Genomic DNA, 22,728 nt, shown 5'->3' on the forward strand with positions numbered 1-22,728 from the left:
CATCAGATGACAAAATGGTGGACAATCACACAATACTGGGAATCATGGACTAGCCAAGTTGACACACATTTTTAGGGGACACAATTCAATCCATGTCAAAGTGTTACAAAGCAAAGATGTCACGTTGAGGACTAAGGTGTACCTGACCCAAGCCATGGTATTTTCAGTCACCTCATACGCGTGCGAAAGCTGGACAATGAATAAGGAAGACCAAAGACGAATTGTGGTGTTGGTGAAGAATACTGAATATACCATGGACTGCCAAAAGAATGAACAAATCTGTCTTGGAAGAAGTACAGCCAGAATGCTCCTTGGAAGCAAGGATGGCAAGACTTCGTCTCAGGTACTTTGGACATGTTATCAGGAAGGACCAGTCCCTGGAGAAGGACATCATACTTGGTAAAGTAGAGAGTCAGTGAAAAAGAGGAAGACCCTCAACAAGATAGACTGACACAGTGGCTGCAACAATGGGGTCAAGCATAACGACGACTGTGGGGCTGACACAGGACAGGGCAGTGTTTTGTTCTGTTGTACACAGGGTCACTACAAGTTGGAACCAGCTCAAGGGCACCTAACAACAACAACACAGGAGAGGCGCAAAGGGAAGCCCCAGGAGAATAAGATGACAACTGTGTAAGCAGACATAGAAGACAATCAGTCCATATCAGAACAGAGATGTGTCAAGAGGCAGATACACTGCAGGCCATCATCAAGATTCCTGCTATCTTTTTAACCAGAGGACAGTGTCCAGGTGATCCTGGCCTAGATCTTGTCTGTACCTAGCTTGTCTTGATCATGTGCTGATGAAGTTCCTACTCTCCCTTCTTTGTCTAGATCAGCTAAGGACATTCATTTCATCCCACAGAAGTATTCTGCTTTGACATATTCCTGAGAGCTGGAAGCAGGCCATGTGAGCTTAGAAGAAAAGATAGAGCAGTTGCCTCCTCTGACCGTATTTCAGCAGCACATCCAGTACCTGACCCTCACTATAGGCCTTGCCAGATGTTCTGACTAGGGTAAGCCTTATGTTTACCAGGACTCACTCGTGGCCTTGCCCACTGACCTCCCCAGAAAAGGCTCTTATAAACTCTCAAAGAAGGTGAAGTCAGACCAAGACTCAGACACTATGTTCATCCCTTTGTCTTCTGGAAGCCTTCATCTAGTAGTGACAACTGCCCTTTCCTCAGCCAGGCTTGGCTTCCTAATCAGCTTTTCAAAATAAAACAATACATGTGGGAAAACTATAAAGAAAATAAAAACAAAAGAAATGAAACCCATTGCCATTGAGTCGATTCTGAATCATAGCAACCCTACAGGACAGAGCAGAACTGCTCCATAGGGTTCCCAAGGCTGTAATCTTTATGGAAGCAGACTGCCACATCTTTCTCCCATGGAATGGCTGCTGGGTTTGAACCACAGACCTTTCAGTTAGCAGCCGAGCATTTAACCACTGCGCTACCAGGGCTCCTTTAAAGAAAAGCAAGGAATGATTAACATAAAAGCAAGAAACGTAGTTGCCTCTTCCACAGAATGGGGGACAAGAGGGAAAGACGGCTACAATTGGGGAAGGTTATACAGAGGGCTTCTAAAGTATGGTTAATGTTCTATTTCTTAAGCTAGGTGGTAGCTACATAGGTGTTCACATGTTATTATTAAACTTTACATATACATTTTATATACTTTTCTACATACAATATATTTCACAATAAATTACCTTAAGCTGACTCTGCACAGAAGAGGAAGGGTGTGTGGAGAGATGAGATTTACTATAGGGGGATCAGGCAGTGAGCCAGTTTTTCCGTAGGGGATCACCAAATGTCAGTATCTGTGAGTCAGTTTCTCCAAAAAGAGTTTAATCCTCTGCCTAGGGAGCATAAGCCTAGCAGCGGCCAGGGAAAAGCAGGGGGAGGGAGCTGAGCTTCTCACAGCTCAGTATATAAAATTTCATTTAATTCTCTCCTTTCCAGTCTCAACCTCAGCTCTACCCTCCACTATAGCTGGTATCTTCAAATCAGGAGCCTCTCTAGATTCAGTTTCTCCAGAGAATATACCAGGAAACTCTTACAGGGGCCTCAGTAAGAATGATAGTCACCTAGCTATGCAGGATGAAGAAAGGGACCTAGGGAGCCCAACCACTCGATATACAGCCTTTCTACAATCTACCTGTTTTTAGCCATACAATTCACCTCCTGCCTTGCACGATACAGTAAGTCCCCAGGTTATGAATGTCCAACTTACAGACAATTCATACTTGGCCTTTAATGTTATGTAAAATTGCCCACTTTGAAACGATTGAACCAATTCCTACTCACAACAAATTCTTCATCACAATCACCTTTACTTGCTGCACATGCAGTTTTTAAATCATTGACAAGGCTTTGAGCCTTTTCTTGCACTAACCATAACCAGCCCATTGCCACTGAGTCGATTCTGACTCTTAGCGACGCTATAGGACAGAGTAGAACATGCCCCATAGGGTTTCCAAGGAGCAGCTGGTAGATTCGAACTGCTGGCCTTTTGGTTAGCAGCCAAGCTCTTAGCCACTATACCATCAGGGCTCCTTTCTTGCAATAAACCAAAAAAAACCAAACCAGTTGCTGTCACATCAATTCCGACTCATAGTGATCCTATAGGACAGAATAAAACTGCCCCATAGGGTTTCCAAGGAGCAGCTGCTGGATTTGAACTGCCAGCCTTTTGGTTAGCAGCCGAGATCTTGACCACTGTGCCACCAGGGCTCCATTCTTGCACTAAAGTAAGGTTAAATAAGAACTAATGCACCTGTTCAGACTTACCTAAAAATATGACTTAAAGACACACTTAGGAATGGATCTCGTTCATAACCCCAGGGACTGCCTGTAACTGGAACCACCAAGGTGTAAGCTTTCTTGGGGTTCTGCGGGGCAAGCACTTGCATTGAAAAGTCCACCTCTCTAATAAAACAGTATTTAGTTCTCCATCTATCTGTTAGGAATATGTTTTAAACTCAAACAAAGTTGTATAAGTACTTCAAAATGGAATGATTCTATAAGCAGAAGAAAATCTGTGTTCCCAAATAATACCTTAATAGGGACATCTCCTAGATTACATTTTCAATCTCTCAAGAGATTCTTTAAAATTCTGTATCACTAGAGGCAGGGCCAAGATGGCAGAGTAGTCAGATGCTTCCTGTGGTCCCTCTTACAACAATGACCCGAAAAAACAAGCAAATCAATCATATATGACAATCTAGGAGCCCTGAACATCAAAGATAAGGTTGAGGAGTTAGACTGAGTGGCAGGGGGAGGGAGAGAGGGTTCAGAAGCAGTGACGATTTGCCAGACCTGACCTGGCCTGTGCCCTGCAGGCTAAGGCAAGTAGTGGCACTCAGGGAGCATTCTGCACACCTAGAGAGACTGAGCGGTGGAGACTCTGCTCAAGTCTCCGGAACCAGGGAGAAGCAGTGCTGAATCTTTGAAAGTTAAGTGCAGGCATCTGACCAATCGAGCAGGATTAAGAAAGCGCTTCCCCCCTCTGGGAGGTACCTCTCTCCTGTTTGCCCAGCCCCTCCCCACTCTGCTCCAATCCCAGTCTGGCTTCAGCGATTGCCTTGCCCCTGGGCCAGAAGTGAGAGCCGCTGTGCGCCCCAAGCCATTCTCCTGGCTTTGCAGAGGGAACAGACTAACAAACAGGAAAAAATAATCTGCCAGCTCCCCTAAGCCGGGAACTCAGGGCAGGCACAGACCCTTTGCCTAGGCGCAGGCATAAGGGGTCCACAGACTTTGAATGCCTTTCACCCCTGCCTAGACTTGGGTGGGCCCATTTTAACAGCATACGCCCTCATTAGCACAGTACAACAGGGTATATACCTGAAGCCGATTTTCAACACCGAAAGAGGAGTGGCAGATTTGTTACATTTGACACCACCCTGCCCATTATGCAGGGTCCTTACCTACCCACAACAGGGGCCTGAGGACTGATGACTTCACCTACTCCACCTAGCCACCCACAACAGGGGTCCAAGAATAAGTGGTGCCTCCTAGTCGTTACTGCCAACAGCATTGGGTGCCCAAAGTTCGGATGCAAAATCCATCCACCTACACACTCTAGAGAACAGGGACACGCCTTCCACCTAGGTACTCAGGGGCGGCCGTCAGCCCTCTACCTTGCTCAGCACATAACCCCCTACTGCAGCCAGATACCTGTGCCTGCTCCAGTCATCCCTACGTAGCCCTGCCCATCTAGGACTGTAGATGAGAGCCTGCACCACACACTCGGTGACTGATGACCTGGACACCTCAGCTGAATGCACACAAGAAAAGTAAATGGACTCCTGGGTTCACATACCTAGTGTGTGACATACCACCTGGTGACAGGACACGAGAGCTTCGAAGACATCAATAATCAAAATAGCTCACACACCCAGCCTATTTGGGCATATCAAAACAAAACAAAACAAGAAGCTAGAACACAGTAATCAAACATAAAATCAATGTAGTAACTTATTGATGGCTTGGAGACAACAGTCAATGTTAGATCACATAAAGAGGCAGACCATGATGGCTTCAGCAAGTGACCAAAACAAAGAACCAAGAAACCTCCTGGAGGAAGAGAAGGCCTTAGAATTACCAGACGTAGAATTCAAAAGAGTAATATACAGAGCTCTTCAAGAGATCAGGAAGGAGATCAGGCAAAACGCAGACCAAGCCAAGGAACATATAAACAAAGCAACAGAGGAACTTAAGAAGGTTATACAAGAGCACAATGACAAATTTAATAAGCTGCAAGAATCCATAGAGACAGCAAACTGAAATCCAAAAGATTAACAATAAAATGTCAGAATTAGACAACTCAATAGAAAGTCATAGGAGCAGAACTGAGGCAATGGAAGTCAGAATTAGTGAAACTGAAGATAAAGCACTTGACACCAACTTATTTGAGGAAAAATCAGATAAAAGAATTTTAAAAAATGAAGAAACCGTAAAAATTATGTGGGACTCTATCAAAAGGAATAACCTATGAGTGACTGGAGTACCAGAACAGGGGAATAACAGAAAACACAGAGAGAACTGTTGAAGATTTGTTGGCAGAAAATTTCCCTGATATCGTGAAAGACGAGATGATATCTATCCAAGAAGCTCATCGAACCCCACACAGGGTACATCCCAAAAGAAAGTCACCAAGATATATTATAATCAAACTTACCAAAACCAAAGATAAAGAGAGAATTTTAAGAGAAGCTAGAGATAAACGAAAAGTTATCTACAAAGAAGAGTCAGTAAGACTAAGCTCAGACTACTCAGCAGAAACTATGCAGGTAAGAAGGTAGTGGGTTGACATATATAAAGCCTTGAAGGAAAAAAACTGCAAGCCAAGAATTATATATCTAGCAAAACTGTCTCTCAAATATGATGGCAAAATTAGGGCATTTACAGATAAACAGAAGTTTAGGGAATTTGTAAAAACCAAGCTAAAACTACAAGAAATACTAGAGAGTCCTCTGGTTAGAAAATCAGTAACATCAGATAACAACCCAAGACTAGAACACAGGACAGAACAACCAGATATCAACCCAGATGGGGAAGTCACAAACATAAATCAAAGCTAAAACACTGAAAATAGGGAAACAAAGATGTCAATGCATAAAAGATGACAACATTAAAACAAAAAAGAGAGACTAAATAATGCAGTCATAGAACTTTTGTATGGAAAGGAAGTCAAAGCGAGATCAAGAAATAAAAGATTGGTTTAAACTTAGAAAAATAGAGGTAAATATTAAGGTAACTATAAAGGAAACTAATAAAATTCTGTATCACTAGTTTAGTTACTATACCTTCGAGGGTCCAGTTCATGGTCCTTGGATCCAGTCACTAATTCCGGATGAATTCGCACATGCTCCATCATTGGCTAGAAGAGTTTGGGTTGACAAATTAAAAAAGGCTGAATTTCTGTGGTATATATATATATACAATGGAATATTATTTGGTAATAAAAAGGAACAAAGTACTGATACATGCTGCAATATGAATGAATCATGAAATCATTAGGTATGTTAAGTGAAAGAAGCCATTCATAAAAGACCATGTATCATATGATACCATTTGTATGAAATGTCCAGAACAGGCAAATTGATAGAGACAGAAAGTAGATTAGCTGTTGCCTACAGCTGAGGGGTAGAAAAAGAAGGAGGAAATGAGGAGTGACAGCTAATGGATACAGGATTTCTTTTTGGAGTGATGAAAATGTTCTGTAAAAGTGGCTGCAGTACAATTTTGTGACTATACTAAAAACTACTGAATTGTACAGTTCGAATGGGTGAGTTGTAAACTATGTGAATTACATCTCAATAAAGCTATTACTATTATAAAAAGGTTGAATTTCTTTTCAAAATTTTCCTATCGACCACTTAATCCAAAAGGTTATAAATTTAGCCTCTCTAAACAGTATGCTATCAAATAAAGAAGCAGTTTTAATTTACCTTGACCACTTCTTCAAAGGTCTCCAAGTTTTCCTTCATACTGTAGTGAGAACGTAGAAAGGAGACAAAGTTGCAAGGGTACATTCCATAAAGGCGATGAAAGAAAGCATAAACACTGGCATGGAGATGGACAAGATAGATTTCTGTCACATGGCCTAAAAAAAGGAAACCATTGAGAGGAGACTCTTAGTTAGACACACGATTGGTATGTGCAAAATAGACACAAATACACGGCTGCCAGCATGACCTTTTATTCACTCCCGCTTCGCTCCAAAGAGAGCAAGTCAGTGGTTTTCTAAAATGCAAATCTGAACATACCAGATACCCCTATTTAAAATCCATCAATGGCTCCTTATGGCCTTTGGATAAAATCCAATCTACTTAGTGTGACCTGTGAAGACTCTTAGTAATCTAATCTCTGCCTTCCTTTCCAGTACTCCCCCAAAAAGGATTCCAAACATTCCCACAATACTGAACTACCTTTATAATGACAGTTGTTCTTCCTAAAACTTGTAATTCCACTTCTCCATTGCCCAATTAGGCATGAGTTTTTTGAGGACAGGGACTGTCTTACTCACCTCTGTATCCTCCATGCCTTGTACTTGGTGTGTAACGGGCGTTTAAATAATTGTGGAATGAATGTGTGAGAGCCTTTTAAAATCAGTATGTAGTCTTAGCTATGTAAATTTAAAGCTAGAGTGAAAAGACTATTATCCAGAAATTAAAGAGCTATGTATACACTACTGAGTGGGAGAAATCGAAAATTCAGTTACTCTAGCCTTATCTACATCTATGGAAAACCCCATGTCTATAATATACGTAAAGCTCCTCCATAATAATAGATAGACCACTCCTTCTCCCAAAAAAGATCCTACTAAATAAGCTGGCATCATATGGGTCCTGTGCTTGGTCATTTAGTCCTGTACAGGAAGCCACAGTATTCTGTTTCACAGGTCTTACACATTTCACTCTTTCAGTATGGGTATGTCTTAGTCATCTAGTGCTGCTATAACACAAATACCAGAAGTGGATGGTTTTAACGAAGAAAAGTTTATTTCCTCACAGTTAAAGTAGGCTAAAAGTCCAAATTCAGGGCATCAGCTCCAGGGGAAGGCTTTTTCTCTCTATCGGCCTTCTTCTCTTCAGTGTTCCCCCAGACTACGAGCTTCTCAGCGAGGGGACCCCAGTCCAAAAGACGCGCTCTGCTCCTGGCACCGCTTTCTTGATGGTATGAGGTCCCCCTGTCTCACTGCTCACTTCTGTCTTTTATATCTCAAGACACTGCCTCAGGATACAATCCAATCTTGTAGACTGAGTCCTGCCTTACTAACACAACTGCCACTCATCCTCCCTCATTAACATCATAGAGGCAGGATTTACAACATATAGGAAAACCACAGAGTACAAGGAATCATGGCCCGGCCAAATTGATACACACATTTTTTGGGGGACATAATTCAATCCATGACAGTATCTCATGCTGGATTAACAAAAGATTCTGAATTTCATATGCTTATAGCTTCTGAGTCACACTGATAGAGCTGTGCTACCTGCCGATATGGAAAAAACCCCGCAGCATTTGAAACTAGAATGTTAATTACAACATGCTGCATTCTCCCTCCTCCTTCTACATACAAAAGGAACAGGCTCTCAGAACTGGAAGTTTGTGTCTGTCATAGCAGACCGGCAGAGTAAGGAAAAATGTTCAGAAGTTCAGTCCTATACAGTTACAATCTAGATTAAAGTTGTTTTTTAGTTTAACTACTGATAATTAGAAAGTTTTACATCCTACCACTCAATTTCTCTCTAACAAATCCTTTTAAGCAACCAGAGTAAAGAAGGTATCTTAATAGTTATGCTTCTTACACAAATGCCTACAATGGAAGCACCCAAGATATTTCCTCATCTAAAGAGTGAAAATCACCCATTTCAGCCATAATGTCCTTCCTTTACAGTGTACGACCTATTAATCAATACTGAAAACATTCACCTGTTAACATCTGACAGGTATATAGGGAGAACTTTACCTGGCTTCTTCAGGCACCAGGATGAAAGACGGCCAAAAATATCAAAGAAGTCATGAAGGTGCTGTTTCCCGGACTGTGGAATCATTGGTAGCATGGTTATCAACACTAAAACCCCTGTTGTGAGGACTACTACATCGGTGTCAGTCTGCAGGAAAAAAATTCAAGTAAGAAGAAAAACCTGTCAGACACAGGATTAACACTAGGTGGTATATGAAAAGGTTGTAAATAATGAGGGAACCACAAATTAGAAGTTCACTCACATACTCATTCCCCTAAGGATTCTGAGGGGACAACACTGAAACAGACTCAACCGGAAAATTACTGAAGACTAGCTCTACTTTAAGGAGTCGGTGAAGACCATTTATACACCTATTCAAACTCAACCAGCAGATGAGTTTAAACTTGACTTGGGGACTCTCAAGTGCTAAAGCCTTAGGATGCCCTATTTATAACATCAAGATGTTCTGCTTTTTAACAGAACAGGAGAATGTTGTTGTTTTCCTTCATTCATCCAAATCCTAAAATATTTATTTCTTGTTAAGTCAATTTAAAAAAATCACTACACACTGACAAAAAAATTCACTATTTTTCAAAAGGCTACAACAACAGAAATATAATTTAAGAAGAAATGAATACAGCTTTAACAAGTCTACTTACTGGCTCACCTTCAGAGCAGTATTTACAGATCAGCAAATAAGAGACAATATGGTGACCTCTGGACCATGCCTATCAGGTCAAATAACTTTAGGCTAACTGAAGACACTTAATACCTAATGGATAATGGATCAACTCAGACTAGCTACAGCAGCTCACCTGACCTATAATTAAATCATTAATGTTTGCCAACTAACTAAAATTCAGATTTAAGAAGCAAGCTATTAATCAAAAGGCTACCAATGCAGGCTAAGACCAGCCATTATCCCTATTATAAAAGGAATCTACGAGTCTGGAAATAAAGTTGTAAATATATTTAGATTTTATGCCAAGCACAAAGCCTTTTATTACGGCAGACATATCTGGTAAGAAGAACGTAATATATTGGTAGGAGAAAGGAGAATATATTACCACATAAACAGTGAGTTCCAGCAAAAAGGAACTAACCTCAGTTCAGTTTATCATAAAATTCTAACTGAAGACTTAAGCAATAGTCCATGATTCATTTCCAAGCTTACCCTTTCGGAAGAGATGGTGCTTTGCAATCTAAACTACATACTATGCCTCAAAACTGGATAATATTCTCAATTTAAATTAAAAAAAAAATTAAGTTGCAAAAATTGTTCCTTTTTTCTCAACATTAAATGAACATTTTTATGATGCCCTGACAATGTGACACCCTGGGACCCACCTCTAGGGAGAATAAAACACAGTTACCCCTTGCTGGCAGAGACAAAAATCAATTTGCATGGTGCTGTGTCAGATGAATCCAAAGGTAATGCCATCCTCCAACAAATACTACTGGGTATTTTCATGTCTCTGTGAGGTACAGGCAGTTAATATTAACCACATTTTCTTATATTATAGATAGGGAGCAAGTCCAGGAACTAAAACAGATTAAGCAAATAGCCCTGAATATTTCAGCAAGCCACTGTCAAAACTAAAACCATAAAGTTCTATTTAGGTTATGACTCCCTGTGTAGAAAAATGCACTAAATTTAGTGCAAAAAAAGGAGACTGCAATTCATTAGGCCTTCTATCAACAAAACCTTAATTATAGCTACAACAGAACATGTTCCTAAGGTTAAAAAAACCTTTAAGCCATTCTTCTACTAAACCACCATCCTATTAGCTAAAAGAAAAATAAGAAACGGGGGTTCCCAAAAGAGAAATCAGTGCGTTTTTAACTGAGGAAAGACTAGAAGAGATGACACAGAAGAGGTCTGGAATAATGTAATTTCTGAACCAATCTGACTAAATTTCACTATATTTGCTTGGATAAAAAACATTAAACAGTCAGAGTGAAACATGAGAATTTACTCATCAAGTACCAACTCTGAACACTACCTTTGAGAAAAACCAAATGCCTATAAGTTTTTTTTTTTTTTTAAACTCTATAAAGACAAATCTAGGAAACCTTGGTGGCGTAGTGGTTAAGTACTATGGCTGCTAACCAAGAGGTTGGCAGTTCGAATTCACCAGGTGCTCCTTGGAGACTCTGTGGGGCAGTTCTACTCTATACTATAGGGTTGCTATGAGTCGGAATCGACTCGATGGCCCCAGTTTTGGGTTTTTTTTTTTTGTTTAAAGTTAAAATCTAGCTTGAGCGCTTTAAGTTGCTCAAAATTTCAGAAACTATATTCATAAAGTAACTTCATTCAGATCTTTGTAAACATCCTACCTTGAGACATTTTAGTAAAGAAGGCAAAAGAGGTGCTTGAGAGAGCTTGTGCTTCCATGATGGCTGCAGTCGTATCACATGCCCCAAGAGAGAGAGGATGGATAAACGAGTGGTGGCTTTGCCCACATGTTCGTTAATCTTGTCCAAGAGGTGCTGAACAAGGAAAAGAGCAGGAAATCCTCAGATGAATGTATGAAGTTAACACAAATTAAGGGAGCAAAGATACACGCCAGTCTCCCAAGTCTTCCCTTTGATATAAAGCAAGGGCCAAGCAGGTAAAGAGATCAAATACAACATTTTTTAAATCAAATTAGCAAATAAAACACTTCTGCATTTGGCCTGAGAGATAGCCGGTTTGCAATTCCTAAAAAAAGGTCCCCATAATCCAGGTATGCTAAGGAGAGGAAATGCCAGTATAATGCCTCTCAAATAGGTCACTTCTTAAGATAACCATTAGTGCCAAGCCAGGGTACCTTGTTGAAGCTGGGAGGGGATCAGCTGTAGCAGGAAGTGTTGAAGCAGCCACTTACTGCTACAGTAGCCCAGCCTGCACAGTTTGGCTCCAAATATAAATCAGGTAGTAAAAGAAGTTAAAATTCAGCCCAGAGTCAAAAAAAAATACAAGATTTGTTATAAAAGGTACACAACTGCAAGATCTTCAAATCCTAGTAAGGTCAGCCTCATATATGAACTCAAAACTTACCAAAGTCTGCAATTACAAAGCTTTGTTAGCTGTTTACAAAACACACAAACAAACAAAACCACAAGAGCAAAACAAAACAAAGGAGCCCTCCAAGTGCCTGGTGCTGGGAAACAACACTGACTAGCCTCATTAGTTACCTATGCTTACAGAATTTCCCATATTGAAAAAAGTCTAAAAATCCAATTCAAAACAAGAGCTTAAAGATGGGTACCTTATGAGTCAAAGTGTCCCTGTACAATTAATTATAGTATTAGAATTATAGAATTTCTTTAAACAACAAGATCTAAAGAAATCTCTGAAGTATGTTTTATTTTGTAAACTTTTCAGGAAACATGGGTCCTGCAAATTATACGCAGTTGTAATTTGAGAACGATGTCATCCGCGGAATAAAGAAGTCTAAGGAATACAATCTGGACAAATTGTGCAGTGGATCTGCATAGACACTGTTACACCACTTTCAGAGAATGTACTAAATACTCTACTCTTACATTTCAACAGTTACCTTATCATGTGGCTCTTGCAATGTTGTCAGGATGTGCAATACTGGCTGTGAATTGGTTTCCAGGTAATAATCCACCAATGTGTTTACAAGCATAGGACCTCGGTCTACATAAAGAGAAGCGTAGTTTATAATAGCTATTTCTTCTAACATTCTAAATTTACCTCAAATAGTTTCCTGTCACAAAATTCAGAAACTGTGTCACCATATGCTACCCAAAGTTATATGCAGAACTGTATTTCTGCCTTCTTAAATTTATTTATTTGTATCTATTCTAACAATAGAATAATTCTAAACTTATTTGCCTAAATATTCATAAAAGCATACAAAATGCTATCTTTTATTTTTTATTGATTTTTTAAATAAAAAAAAATCCATGTCTACTGTTTAAAGCCAGACTACATAAAAGTATATAAAAGTACTCCTCACAACCTGCCTCCCAACCCACTCTTCAGAGATAAATTAAGTTTGCCTAAGTGTCCTTTCAAACCTTCTTCTGCTTGCATCCTCTCTCTCCCTCACATGCGTGCACATGCATGCACATACACACACTCCCCTCCTGTCCACATATACACAGTTTGTGTGTGTGTGTGTTTCACTTCACAATGTATTGCAGACACTTTCCCATGTCAGTACATATAGCTTATCTCATTCTTTTCACTGACCTCATACTGCTCTACTGTACGCCTCTACATAATTAATCATTCACCTATTAAATGATATTTGGGTTTTTCCAATTTTTCACTATATTTCATTCAGGGCTATAATGAAGTACAGGTTCTTTTAAGTGGGCCAAATAGTATGTGCTTTTAAACTGATAATGGATACTCCAAAAAGGCTGAATACCAATTTATGCTCCTACTAACAGTGCCCATTTCTATTATCAATATTTGATTTTGAACAGCCTAATAAGCAAAAAGGGATAGTGTTTAAATTTATATTTCTGATTAAAAAGAAGTTAAGCAGTTCTCATATTAAAAAATACATGTATTATTTATAGATGAAACAATATTATCTGGGATTTGTTCTAAAATACTCAAAGTGAGTAGGCACCAAAAGGATAGATGGAATACGAATGGCAGAAACTTTGAAGCTGGGTTCATGGGGTTCATGATATGATTTCTTTACTTGTATGTGTGTGTATACTTGAATCATAATTAAAAGTTCAAAACACATACATATATAGCAAATCCATGTGTAATCTTTTCTGGCAGTTTTAAAAACCCCCTTTAGAAGATAAAAATTAAAATTTATCATTAGGACTTTATTCACCTCTTGGTCAATCTCCTCCGATTAGCAGATAAACCAAAAATTCTAGGATTTTGCTTACCGGAATTGAGGTTCTCTTTAAAGACAGCTGTTATCTCATCTCGCACACCCAGCTTGGAGGAGTCCAGCATGGAGAGGAGCTCCCCGATATTCGTTTGTTGGGCCATTATCTTGTATGGAGGGGCTTATGCCAGTTCCAGTACATGTGTTAAAGACTCCAAAGGTTCTTCATTGGTGCCACTACCAGACTGAAAAAAAGAAAGGCTAATGATGTGATAAAATGGCCCCATTTTACCTCATAAAAAATTACCTACAGGACAAACCAGTAAATGTGTTCAATGCAATGAAAAGTCGGGCCAGAACTTTGCTGATAAAAGAAGCTAGAGTGTGAGAATAATTTTGTCTTTGACAAATTTATGAATTAGATGAGTTCTCGGAAATGTAACTATCAATGAGAAACCCAAGAAACTGATACTACTCAGACTTCATCACCACAGCACCTTAATAACAGGACCAAACTTAAGTTTTATTCCTAATTCTAATTCTACCTTGGGGCTTGGGTAAGACAAGACCGTCAAATCACTGATCTGAGTGGATGAGTGGTTTTCAGAAAAGAACTGAAAGTATACTATTATCTTCCTGACAATTCCATCAGTGTCAAAAAGTTAGTAAACCTGTTTAGGCAACATGTTCAGAAGATCAATACCTAGTTTGAACCAGGACCATTTCTCTACTTTTATAGTGCATTCCTCATCCTAGACATGTCTCACACCTGGATGTCACTGGTTACCAGGGAAGTAGGCATGGACATGGACCATCAGGGCAAACCCTGCTCCCTTCAAAACCTCATCTCTTCCAGGTAGTAAAGTAGCTGCCTTATCTTTTTATATACAGAAAGCAGCTCATTCCCCAAGCGTCACTCTATACATTTATAATTATTTATTTCTCCATGCTCTGGTCTCTATAAAGTTGTTTTTTTTAAAAAACAAATAATAACAGTTTTAACATTTATTAGACAGGCAGTGCACACTTTTTACAAACATCATCTCATGTACTCCTTATACTACCTCAGTGTGGCTGGTTCTTTTGTCCCCATCTTACAGGAATGGAAACAGACATCAAGCCATTTACTCAGGATCACAAAGCCAGCAAGAAGCAAAACCAGGGGGAGAAAACTGAAATTTGAACCCAGATCTGCTTGACTCCAAACCCCTATGTCCTTAAATGTAGCATTCAACTAACTTATGCTTTTGACCCTCACAGCAACTCTGTCAGGTAAGCAGGTTATTATCCTTATTCTATAAATGAGAACATAGATACCCATAAAGAATAAATGACTGTGCCAAGGTCACATGGTAGAGCAGAACTAGGTGGTCTAACTCCCAGACCGATGACTGTATATGTCATTCACAGCTATATTAAATTATATTCTCATCTTATATTTGCTTTTCTTTTAGTAAGCTAAAGTAGTGGTTCTCAAGCATTAGTGTGTATCAGAACCACATCTGAGATGCTTGTTAGAAATGCCATTTTCTAGGCCCACCCCAGAAGTTAATTTTGGGCTTGGGAATCTGCATTTTAACAAACATCTCCTGATGAGTCTTATACAGGTGACACACAAACTCTGTTTGAGAAACACTATGATAAATGGAGAAAAGACTGAAGTTGTCCAGGATTTAATTTTACTTGGATACACAATCAACACCCATGGAAGCAGCAGTCAAGAAATCAAAAGACACACTGCATTGGGCAAATCTGCTGCAAAGACCTCTTTAAAGTGTTCAAAAGCAAAGATGTCACCTTGAGGACTAAGGTGCACCTGATCCAAGCCATGGTGTTTTCAATTGCTTCACATGCATGCAATAGCTGGGCAATTAATCAGGACGAATATTGTATGATCCCACTTACATGATATATCTAGAGTAGGCAAATGTATGGGGACCAAAGTCTATTAGTGGGACGGAAGGGGAAAGAGGGAGTGATTGCTTAGGGGGCACTGATCTTCTGTTAAGTGTGACAGAAAAATTTGGAAACGGAGAGTGGTGATGGTTGTACAACATGATGAATCTAATTAATGTCACTGAATTGTACGTGTAAAAAATGCTGAAATGGCAAATGTTTTGTTTTATATATACTCACATCAACAAAAAAAGGGATGGACTGATGGAAGGATAGAGAGATGAATAAACCGACAAATGCAAGTACAGTAACATATTAATAGTAAAATCTAGGTTGTGGATATACAGGTATCTCCTGTAAAATCTTTTCAACTTTTCTGTATGTTTGAAAATTTTATAGTAAAATGCTGGGGAAAAAAGTCCAGCTAAAGAGTTAATCCCCTGCAAGGATGCCAAATTCAAATTAACAATGATCCCAGGAATTGGTGGGTGTGAACTTACTATAACCTATGTTCTTGTTTAATTACAACCTGGTCATATTCACTGAGGAGTCCCAGGGTGGTGCATATGGTTAAGCACTCAACTACCAGCTGAAAGGTTAGTAGTTTGAACCCACCCAGAGGCACCTCAGAAGACAGGCCTGGCAATCTGCTTCCAAAAAGTTACAGCCTTGAAAACTCTACTCTGTACATGCAGAGTTGCCATGAGCTGGAACTGACTCGACAGCAACTAACAACAACATTCACTGATCCAGCTCTCGGCAACTAGCCAGAAAAATCAATTAAAATGTCTTGATATCAAACCATGATGTAGGAACTTGCTGGCTCATACCTATAAATGTAAATCTTACAGGTACATCAAAAAGGAAGTCTACTCCAAAGGGCTCAGAAATGTGGGACCACAACTGATGATGAGATTCTGTTGTGAATGCATTCAAAAATGAGAACAGAAATTTCACTTTATTGTAAGTTAGATCAAATTAAATCTATAAATAAAGATAATACCAACCTATCAGAGTTTATTTTCATTGAAGAATTAAATGAGATAATGTATGTAAAGCATTTGTACCTGGAACAAATAAACTCACTGAATAGCACTTACGTATTCATTAAGAATACCAGTGAAAAATCTTTAGATCACACTTTCCAAATGACTTTTTCATAGTACATTTATCCAGTTAGCTCCCGCATTCATTACTACTTCAGGTAAATCACAAACTGTTCCCAATTAGTGACAAAGAATGCAGCACATGAATTTAAAAGTGTTTTGTCCCTAAGTCTGTTTTTTTTCCCAGTAAGAGTGTTATTTACCTAGTCTCGGTAGGTCTAGTGAGACTCTGAGTTAGTCTTTTGTGCATTCAATAAGACAATATGTCAGATCTGGTCCCCCAAATGCAGGAAGCCCCAGAGCACAGAGTGACATGAGCTAAATTCAAAACAAAGATGGCATCCATCCAGTCAACTTGGCTATCGTCAGGGCTAACCGGCTTGGGCTACCTAGCTTGTTTTTCAGTTTGTAAACTTAATGTAGGCATAAAAGTCTGGTTTCTGGAGCTATTCTTCCCAAGTGCTTTACAGAAGGCAAGAATCTATTTTTATTTTGAACATTAGAGCATTTCTGACAACATGGTTTCTCTTTGGCTCTAAAATTTGACCTTTTAGCCATATTTTTTAACCCCAGAAAAAAATATAAATGTCATGCTTCGTGTGAGATTCTTCATATAAGTTACCCAAGTTCAAGCATTTTTTCTAAAAAGCCCTCATAAAAGTAAAATCATAAGCTTTTGGAATCAGTCCCATGATTGGAATATCTTTTTAAACTCATTCAAATATTTCTTGAGGGTCTACTAAGTGCAGAGTACTAAGTGGGAAGAAGATTTACTAAATGGGGAGGAATTCTTCAAATGCAATGAAGAACTTCATGTGCTCTAGTAGAAAAATGGACATAGTTCAGTGGATGCACAAAGAAGAGAAGTGACCAGCTGGACCTGGACTCAGTGGTGGGTGGTGATGGGTTGAGATGTACACGTTAAACACGCTTTACAGCCTATGGAAGAGTAACTTAAAGGTTAGCACCCCGACACACTGGAACATCCACTTACAGCCGTGAAAGCTTCTCTAACGAGATAATACCATTTTGGAAGTAACCAAGTATAGAAAATAGAATACAGGCACAAGTACCACAGCCTCCGCCAGCCTGAGCCCAGAACAACTAGATGGAGCCTGGCTACCACCACCAACAACTCTGACAGGGATCACAATAGAGGGTCCCAGGCAGAGTGGGAGAAAAATGTAGAACAAAATTCAAATTTTCAAAAAAAGACCAGACTTACTGGCCTGACATAGACCGGAGAAACCCCAAGAGTATGGCCTTCAGATACCCTTTTAACTCAGAACTGAAGTCACTCCCAAAGTTCATTCTTCAGCCAAAGATTAGACAGATCTATAAAACAGACAATAACACATGTTAGGAAAGTGCTTTGTAGGTCAATCAGGTGTATGAGACTAAATGGGCACACCTGCCCAACAGCAAAGACAAGAAGGCAGGAAGGGACAGGAAAACTGGACGAATGGAAATGGGGAACCCAGGGTGGAGAAGGAGAGAACGTTGACACATAGCGAGGCTGGCAACCAATGTCACAAAACAATTTGTATTAATTGCGGAACTAATTTACTTCGTAAACTTTTACCTAAAGCACAATAAAAATAACTGTATTTATGTCTGTAGTCCAAACAAACAGAATCAATAAATGTTAAGTGCCAACTAAAAAAAAAGAATATAAGAAAAGCCCAAAGACAATACCTGTCTTAGTATACTTCCCACATACCAAAGCGACATTCCATTTAGTTTAATATTCTTTAGTGGCTGCATGCCACAGTACAGTGCTACAGATGACACTATTCATATGAGGGAGCCACGACTTGAATTCTCTCCACAGCCACTCCCCTTCTCAAAACCTGTTGCTCAACCAGTCTTCTGGATCTCAGTAAAAGGCACTGCCATCAGCGTCTTGGCTTAAGACAAACACCTAGGGGTATCTTGGATTCTTCTATACCCTCCACCCCCATATCTGACCCACCAGCAAACTCATTCATTTCACTATCCACTTAGCTATCGCCCTTGTCCAAGCCCCATCATCTCTCATTTGGACTACCACAGCAGCCTCCCTCACTACTCTCCCTGCTTGTATTCCTGCTCCTGTACAATTCATTCACCACCAAACATCCACAAGAGACTTTTAAATACGGAGATCAGAATTTATCACTCCTCTGTTTAAAATCATCCAACAGCTTCCCACAGTGCTAATAACAGCCAAACTCATGAGAAAGGTCTATAAGACCCACATGAGCCAGCCAGTTATTAACTCCCTAGCCTCCACCTCATACTACTCTGCCTCTTCATTTCTTTGCTCTAGTCTTGCTCTTTGCAAAGACATAAAAACTGATTTTTGCTCAAGGCCCTGTACTTGCTGTTCCCTTTATACCTGGAATGCTCTTCCCCTAGATTCTTGTATGACTAACTGTCCTTCTTTCAGGTCTCTGCTCAAAATGACACCATCTCTGGGAGGCTTTCCCTGACCACTCAATCTAAAGTAGCACCCCCTCGTAAGCTTCTATTTCATCAATAGCTCAGTTTTGTCACAGTACTTACAACCAGCTAAAATTCCTGTTTGTTTGTTTAACTTGTTTATTATCTCCCCTGAGCAGAATGTGAACTCCAGGAGAGACTTTGTCTGTCTTTTCAATGCCACATCCCCAGAGCTTAAAACAGGGCTTAGTATATACCTGACACTTAATGCGTATCTGTTAGAAAGATGAATGTAAAATAACATGTGATCAGCATCAAAGGGAAACAATTACAAAGCCTGTAAGAAGTCTTTCATATAGCTAAATTACTAAAGCTACAGTTAGGTAAAAACTCAAGAAATTCAGTAACACCTTTTTCTGAACACTTAGCTCACCTTAAGTCTGTGTTGTCCTCCACTCAAGTGCTTCCTAATTTGTAATTTGTCAGAGAGGCACATTAATGACAAGTGGTCACTTCTACATGGGTCTTAAAATAAGACCCTAACCTAGGTAACAAGCAGTGAAGAGCATCTCCACTCGGTGACACCAAACGTCATGGAAATTACAAAACTGCAGAACGCTCTCAGATTTTCCAATAGTGAAAAACAATGAGCTACTGTCAATGCACATTCATCATGTTCTTTCCATTCAATACTTACACTGAATTTTGGAGGGAATTCAACACAGGTGGAGTTTTCATATCATCTTCTAAAGGCAAACAGCACCATAGATGAGGAAGGAAGGTCACTTTTTCACTCATGACAGGTGAAGAGCTGCCAAATACATCCAGTTTTAAATAAACTGGATCTCACTCCTGATGCACCTCACTCCTAATCATGCAAACCCCTGGTGTATCCTTTCCTTCTTCCATCGCACCACAAAACTTGGGCTCCATCTTTGAACTCGTCTCATAAGAGAAGCAACAGATTTTTAGACTGCCTAAATTCACATCCTGCCTCCACAACTTACTAGCTGTGTGACCTTAGGTAAATCATTTAACTTAATTTACAGTTTAAAATAGGGATAAGAAAAAGACCAAACTCCTAGCCTGTTATGAAGATTAAATGAGATTGAGATAATACATGTAAAGCACTTAGAATGGTGTCTGAACACATTTAACCATATACTGTCTTTCAATTATTGTCTCCCTATCAAAAGGAAGTGCTCCAACGCCTAGATAAAGTCTTTTAATACTACTTAGAGTATCTGGCATAGTCCACATGTAGAAGAGGCACGTTAATTTCAGTAATCTTTCTAATCTTCCTATTATTTTACATTAAGGATCAGATTTTACTGTGGGGAGGGAGGTGTTAGTCACTATATAAAAGATACTTCCTAATTCATGAAGAACTTTGAACAAAGTTTAAACTCCACAACTGATAATCATATTTGATCAAAGAGAATACTTTGTATGATCTCAACAAGCATAGAAAGTAGGAATTTACCACAGTTTGGTTTCAGCTCTATGCTTGGCCAAAATCTGCTTTCTGGCTTTGGCCCTGGTCTTCAGAAGGCTGAACAGCCAACTGTCTACTTCAGCACCATTTCTAGCATACTTGAACTTGTGTGTGTGACCAATAAATACATAGTTCATGTAGTTACCACTATACCTAATCTACACGACATCTGCAATGTGAACAAGACATGCATTTTGAACTGCTAATAACATCTGAATATTCACTTTCAAATAAAGGTAAAAACATTCTAGATGTAACATTCAAGCGAAAATCTCTTTTTGAGCTTTACAAACTGAAATTCTATCAGTTTAAGTATAAATGTGTACTTACTATTGTAACAGTAAACACTTCAGTTAAATGATTTTTATGTTCAAAAAACAATTAAGAACTTCCAAACAGTTAAATATATTAACTAATCATATGAATATGAAGAGAGCATATTAGCTAGATTAGCTTTATAAATAACTATATATGCTATTTGAGCCAAATATTTAAAAAATTTAAATAACTCATGGCTTAATAACAGAAATTAGATTATATCCTAATTCTAACTTTATGGAATTGTTTTGCAGCATTTATTACAAATTAAATAACCTTTAAGAACTGCATTTAATTTGTAGTCTTTCAATATAAAGTCATATTTGGTAATACTCCACATCTTGTGAGGATGAATTAAAAAAATGCCAACTCTGTCACAGCAATTTTTTGAGGCAAAAAAATTCCAAAACCACAGTAAACAGCATCTATGAGAAATCATCTTCAAGACAATAATAAAGACTACAGAGTATGGAGAAAACAAAATGTTAAGAAAAAAATGAAACACCCAAAACATATTTTATACTCACTAATCAAATTTCAGAACAGACTACAAAAGTGCTTTAAGAAGATAATGCCTTATCGTTTTGAGTCTATGGATGCTAAAAATTTAAACAAAAAACTTGTCAAAATATCACTATAGGTTGCCATTAATTTTAAGTAGCTGAAGACAAAGGATATCTGAGGCTTGCCCAAGCTATGAATCCCAGGTACAAGGTTCCTTCTAAAAATAACCTACCGAAAATATTTCTGAATTACATTCTGCTCTGTCCAAAAACGTTACTGATGGGATTAACTGTGCCAGCTGAAGATGGGTGTCTATTCGATATCATGTATATGTAAGAGTGCCCACAGGAGCAGTCTAGCAGCTGACAGTGTTGACAAAGTATTTTCCTACACTAAAACTTCAAACTTTCAAAATCTGACTACTAAAACGTAATACAATTATGAAAAATGTTTAGTAAGATTTGAGATTTATTGTTGTATCCCAGAATTTACATCTTATGATGGTGCTATTCAGTTTCAGTCTCAATGATCTGAACACCTGACCATTTGACATACGGTTGAAATTCATATTCGTGGACTTCTTAGAAAGCTTTCCACACTTGCAAAAGAATGATACTTCCACAAGAACAATACTTCCACCTTCTTTCTCGATAGTCTATAATCTGTATTAAGTCCATGTTTATGAACAGACATCAATTTTTAAGGCAAAAATCTCTACTAATTTTATAATTCCTCTGACATAAGATGAAGTAGACAGTAACAGAACATAAAGAATGGCAACCAATGAGCTATTAAATGAATCACCAGCTATCCGTGTATAAAGATAGCAAACTAAACACCTCCCTATCTTCCATACACCCTTCCTATAGACACAATTCTATTGCATTTGGCACCCTTGCTGATAAACTCAAAATTATAGTTCATTTAGTTCACTAAGACTAAATTCATATCCACAGGAATACCAGAGCCTCAATATTTATGAAGGATATATGATGGGACTTAGAGAATCCACCAATTCCCAAAAACCACCATAGCGTATAATTTATTCCTCCCTCTAAAATTAATTTAAATAAGGCCATATTAAGATGTAAATTCTAATTCACTAGCTCAGTGGTTCTCACCCCTGGATGAACTCTAGAATCACCTGGAGAGCTTACAAAATCCTGAAGCCTAGGCCCCATTCCAGACCAGTTTAAGCGGTGGGGTCCAGAGACTACGTTTTGTTTTTTAAAACTCATGTGGATTTCTAAGGTGTGGCCAGGGTTAAGAATTTCTGCACTAACTAAATGACTTGCTCCAACACACAGGTGTCAATTTAATTTAGTGGTTAAGACTAAATTTTGCTGCCAAATAGATTTGGATTAAAGTCATAGGCCCACCAACTACTAGCTATAGGACCTCAGGAAAATTACATAACATTTCTGAGCCTGATTCCTCATCTGTAAAATGGGATACACCAGTAGTGTGACTATGAAGAATAAAATAAATAATGCATATAAGGCACTTAACACAGTGTCTGGCACCGAATAAGCAATAAATCATCAGTAATCTGACTAATTACTTCATGCCATAGATGTTTCAGTTCCTAGCAAGTAGTGGAATCCTTGAATATGAACAAAGCATCTATGCACTAGTGCAACCATGGACAAGATCAACAATTCCCTCCCCACTTCCCCCAAGCACTGGACTAAGTTT

General features: G+C 38.9%; 1 protein-coding gene across 7 annotated transcripts in view; it reads right to left on the reverse strand.

Moving 5' to 3' along the window:
* The window catches only part of TSC1 (TSC complex subunit 1), a 62,672-nt gene that overhangs the window by 29,001 nt on the left and 10,943 nt on the right, over nt 1-22,728 (reverse strand). For 4 of the 7 annotated variants that reach the window (XM_023730842.1, XM_023730839.1, XM_023730841.1 and 1 more), the window contains 6 exons: nt 13,352-13,538; nt 12,025-12,128; nt 10,820-10,972; nt 8,485-8,629; nt 6,458-6,612; nt 5,813-5,886 (listed from right to left, as the gene is read on the reverse strand). In XM_023730842.1, coding sequence (XP_023586610.1) covers nt 5,813-5,886; nt 6,458-6,612; nt 8,485-8,629; nt 10,820-10,972; nt 12,025-12,128; nt 13,352-13,457 — 737 coding nt within the window. In that variant the 5' untranslated portion in view covers nt 13,458-13,538. Of the gene's footprint in view, nt 1-5,812; nt 5,887-6,457; nt 6,613-8,484; nt 8,630-10,819; nt 10,973-12,024; nt 12,129-13,351; nt 13,539-17,520; nt 19,390-19,413; nt 22,710-22,728 lie in introns of those variants that run through there. The other 3 variants (XM_023730838.1, XM_004375787.2, XM_023730840.1) reach the window with 3 other exon arrangements.

This window comes from Trichechus manatus, unplaced genomic scaffold (genome assembly GCF_000243295.1).
Source record: "Trichechus manatus latirostris isolate Lorelei unplaced genomic scaffold, TriManLat1.0 scaffold00038, whole genome shotgun sequence".
Classification (NCBI taxonomy): domain Eukaryota; kingdom Metazoa; phylum Chordata; class Mammalia; order Sirenia; family Trichechidae; genus Trichechus; species Trichechus manatus.